Consider the following 4,280-nt stretch of genomic DNA (forward strand, 5'->3'; position numbering starts at 1 on the left):
CGCTCTGGAACACATTCTTCAAATATACATGGAATGTTTAACCGATTAAAAGAGACATGGTTTCTAATGGGGTATCGGCAAAGGCAATGGTCAAACAAAAACAGGCCTCTGAGTAGAAATTGTTTGCAGTGAGATAAATAGGAATTAGGTCTCCTTGGAGGCGACGGTATTCCAGGGGGAAGAGATCAAGCATCGTGAGACGCATTTCGTAGTCCACGGATTTGAGGCCCACAACCATTCTCGTAGCGGCTCGCTGGACACACTCAATGAAGGTGACGCCTTTCGTGCGTTCTGAGCAGACAAGTTGGTTGGCGTACTCCAGGAGCGGTCTGACGTAAAAATAAAGCGTTCAGCTGTAGCACCCTTTCGGTGCCTAGCTGCCATGACACCTGGAAGCACGGGGCTGGGAAACTACCAGGTTGCCCAAGCCTAGACAGGGGAAGTCGGGTTCAAACCAGACCTTCCACAATCAGTAGACAGCTTTGCCCACAACTGAACCGTCTTGTTTTAGGTAGTCTGCTGCAAAAAGATTGCACCCTGTGGCAGTGTAGCCGGTTGTCTGCCACTATGACCCACCGGGTTATATAGCAAGGGGGGTGGGTCCAGTTAACACTCACAGAGTTCCTCATCCCACCTTGGTCAATGGCTAGAGGTCCGGCGAACAGCCTCTTGATCCTTCATGTTGGCGGTTGGAACGGACACAACGAATTGCCGCTTAGAACCTTGTAATGTGGTAGTATGCTAACACCCACTGGCTGCCTTGCGGTCAAGCTTTTCAGCTTTGCTTAAAAACCGTAATTGTCCTCCTGTCTAGGTGTAGCCTCCCTGACAGTATCCCAGCACGCATACAACGGGAACGTTACAACTAAAAGTGTGATCATGCCACAAAGATCATCGCATGGTGTCATCAGAGGCGACCCTGCTTGCTGCATACAGCAGGATGGATAAGCGGAAACATGCTACCATTGATGCCTCCCTTCTAACCCATTCATGTGTTTGCTCTTCTACCGTACTCCCAAACAAACGTGAATACTCTCCGCGCGGTAACTGGCACTAGGACTGACCACCTTGTCCGCTATGTTACTCTAGGCCAGTTTTCAAACCCTGAAAGCCGATCTACTTAGCTACTTTTGACAATCACAAACTGAAGCAAGCAGAACAAACAGCAGCTCTTGCTACTATGCTGAATACCCTCTTAACGGATGCATACCGTCTGTTAGAAACAAGGATACAGGACACAGGTACTGTAGTTGGATTAACTCCCACTCGCTCTCTTCTGGCTTCCAGCGGTGACGCGGAGACCGCTGTAACTGGGCCTGTCGGGGTGGGTAGTGTTGAAACATCAAGCGAAAGCATCTCCAATGGACTGACAGTTGTCTCCGCGGGGTTCATTATTATTATTATTATTATTATTATTATTATTATTATTATTAATGTCAGCTGTAATAACCGCGTACTCGTCGTACAGTGGTTGTAGCTGCCGCAGTTTCGTTCGTCGATGATTTGGGGGAGGGTAGCTAGCTACACATTGGAGGCGGGAGCTGACAAACCAGTGCATGAATCCAGCATTGTAAGTGGGCTGTCAAGTGGGGAGCTTGGGAAGGGAGCTATGCATTAAAGTCAATAGCTTGGATGCATGAGCGCAATTGAGGGCGCGACTGGACCATGTCTGACAATGTCTCTAGCCATTTATGTGGACCGTCTCGGGGTCCCCATTCAGGGTGACCAGTGCAGCTGAGTTTGCTGGTAATGCCAAATCAATGTTTGACCGCCTCTGGCTCTCTTCCACCCTTCACGTGGTTGTGCGAAAAGAGCCCTTCGAGGAATTCGGTCGACTGGCATACGTAACACGTGGCCAAGCCAGCGCAACCTATGCAGCGTGATTAGTTCATCTATCGAGGGTGAGTTATTTCTCCCGAATACCATTCGACGTACTTCAGCATTGCTGATCCGGCCCACCCACCAGATTCGGGCAATGCTCCGCAGACACCCATGGTCAAATACTGAAAGTCTTTTGACGACTTCAGCATGCAGCGGTCAGGTTTCTGATCCATATAGTAATATGGAGCGCACCGCAGCATTGTAAACTCGACCCTTGACAGAGAAGCTTATGTCACGCCTACGCCACAGGTAACGTAGGTTCACGAAATCTGCTCTGGCCTTCCCAATCCGGATGGAAATTTCATCTTTCGCGAGACAACCGGGACTGATACAGCTGCCCAGGTAAACAAATTTGTCTACTGCCTCAATCGGTTCATCCGCAAGCATGAGGCTAGGGTTCGAGCCCACCCGATCTTGCAGTAGCACTTTACACTTTGCAGGTGTGAAGCGTATGCCGAACCGCGAAGCAGAATAATTTAGATTGTTTAATATTGTTTGCATTACCACGGGGTTAGATCCAAGAAGAGCTGTGTCGTCTGTGAGCGGAGGCCCAGGAAGCACCTCGACTCCACAGGCATTAGAGGCTGGTAGTGAGTCTTCCATGATAGTATCAGTGACGAAGTTGAAGAGAAAAGGTGAAAGAGGACAGCCCTGTCGGACACCACTTGACGTGGTGAACACAGGAGAGAGCTTCCCGTAGACCTTTACACGGCCGCGGGAGTTAGCGTACAGCACCCTAATGAGGGTCAAGAATTTATGGGGGCATCTTTGCTCCACAGACACTGCCATAGTGCTTGGCGGTAAACAGAATCAAAGACAGCTTTAAGATCAGGAAACACAACCACTGTTTGTTGCTGGAAGCAGTGTCGCTGTTCTAGAATCTGTCGGAGGGTGAAGGTATGATCGATGCAACCTCTTGCAGGACGGAACCCAGCTTGGTTTTCACGGATCTGCCTATCTCTATGTTCAGTCAACTTTCGAAGGATAAGGCCAGAAAGCACCTTCGATGCCACGGTGGTTTTCACATAGCGTCTGCGTACCCTTTTTGAAGATAGGGATAACTGTCGACATGCCCCATTCTGCAGGCACTTTCTCTTCGTCCCGTATAGCACCAATGAGCTTTGTCAGGTTGGTCACCAGGGATTTTCCGCCTTCTTTGAAGAGGGCTGGATATAGAACGTCCGGTCCTGGTGCTTTCTCACGTTTCAGTATGGATATTCCGTACGTTATTTCTTCTTCCGAAGGGCGATCAAGGTTTACATTCCATTCGCCCGTATGCATTATCTCCACCGGCTATGTTGCAGGAGGCCAGCTGAACTGCTCTGCGAAGTGTTCGGCCCATTTTCCAGCCGACGCTTTTGTGAGTGAATTAATGAGCCATCTTTTTCACCTATCGTTCCACTGACCGTTGCTTCCCTAGGGTCAGTCGACTGCATCAGTTGATATAGGGCACGGCTGTTTCCAATAGCAAAAGCCATCTCCATCTCCCGAACTTTCGATTTCCATCAGAGCTCTCGGTCTTGCCTTAGACTATCCACTATTTGGCGTTTAAGGGATTTGCGTGCGCCGTCAAACTCGTTGTCTGCAATCACGGATAGCGACCTCAACGACATTCAGTGGTCTTGTGGTCGAATTGGAGAATTCGGGCAGGCAGCGCTGAACACCACTAATATAGCTCTATTCACATTTTGCCAGGCTTCATCCACATGCTCACTGCTACCACAGTACTGTTTCACTGTGGAGTTGTTGGGCTAGTTCAGCTCGATACTGCTGAGCTATGGCGGTTCTTCGAAGCTAGTGGATTGGCATGCTTCTTGCCGACTTGCAAGGGCCTGAAATGGAAACGGGCTGTCAGGCGTGCGCGCACCATGGCGTGATCGGAATCAAGTGGTGTGCCCCAGAAAGAACGGCAGTCTTGAATTGTGGCTCTCCAACGGTAGCTGATGGCCACGTGGTCCAACCAAACCCACGGTTGATTTGTGGTTGGCGGCCGCCAGGTTACGAGGTGTGAGCGTTTATGCTGGAAGTTCGTACTTGCCAGAAACAGCTCATGATCAGCACACAACTGGAGGAGCCGATCTTCGTTGTCTGTGTGGCTCCGACGACCGAATCGACTCCGAATCGACCACCCAAATGTGATTCCAAGGAGCATTCAAATCCCCTGCAAGGATCACAATGTCAGTGTCTTTCGCCCGGCGAATGAGCCCGGATAGCTCTCGATTGAAAGTATCCTTCTCCGCATCAGAACCGCAGTCCGTTGGGGCATAAGCGGATACGACATACAGACACCGCTTTTATGTCGATAGGCATTGGGCTTGATTGAACTGGATAACCGGACGGCGCATTGACGACTGTTCACTGGCATCCAAACCAGCAAAGCACGTTCAGCTCTGGGGCTG

The 4,280-nt window shown here is 50.1% G+C and overlaps 2 protein-coding genes across 2 annotated transcripts in view; one reads left to right on the forward strand and one right to left on the reverse strand.

Annotated features, from left to right (window-relative positions):
- Positions 1 to 1,180: 1,180 nt before the first annotated feature.
- The window catches only part of T265_09094 (hypothetical protein), a gene marked incomplete at both ends in the record, with an annotated part of 31,064 nt that continues 27,964 nt past the window's right edge, over positions 1,181 to 4,280 (forward strand). The window contains one exon of the mRNA XM_009175079.1: positions 1,181 to 1,324. Within this exon, the coding sequence (XP_009173343.1) occupies positions 1,181 to 1,324 (144 nt within the window). The remainder of the gene's footprint in view (positions 1,325 to 4,280) is intronic.
- The window catches only part of T265_09093 (hypothetical protein), a gene marked incomplete at both ends in the record, with an annotated part of 26,810 nt that continues 26,465 nt past the window's right edge, over positions 3,936 to 4,280 (reverse strand). Inside the window, one exon of the mRNA XM_009175078.1 lies at positions 3,936 to 4,172. Within this exon, the coding sequence (XP_009173342.1) occupies positions 3,936 to 4,172 (237 nt within the window). The remainder of the gene's footprint in view (positions 4,173 to 4,280) is intronic.

Source organism: Opisthorchis viverrini (assembly GCF_000715545.1).
Source record: "Opisthorchis viverrini unplaced genomic scaffold opera_v5_255, whole genome shotgun sequence".
Lineage (NCBI taxonomy): Eukaryota > Metazoa > Platyhelminthes > Trematoda > Opisthorchiida > Opisthorchiidae > Opisthorchis > Opisthorchis viverrini.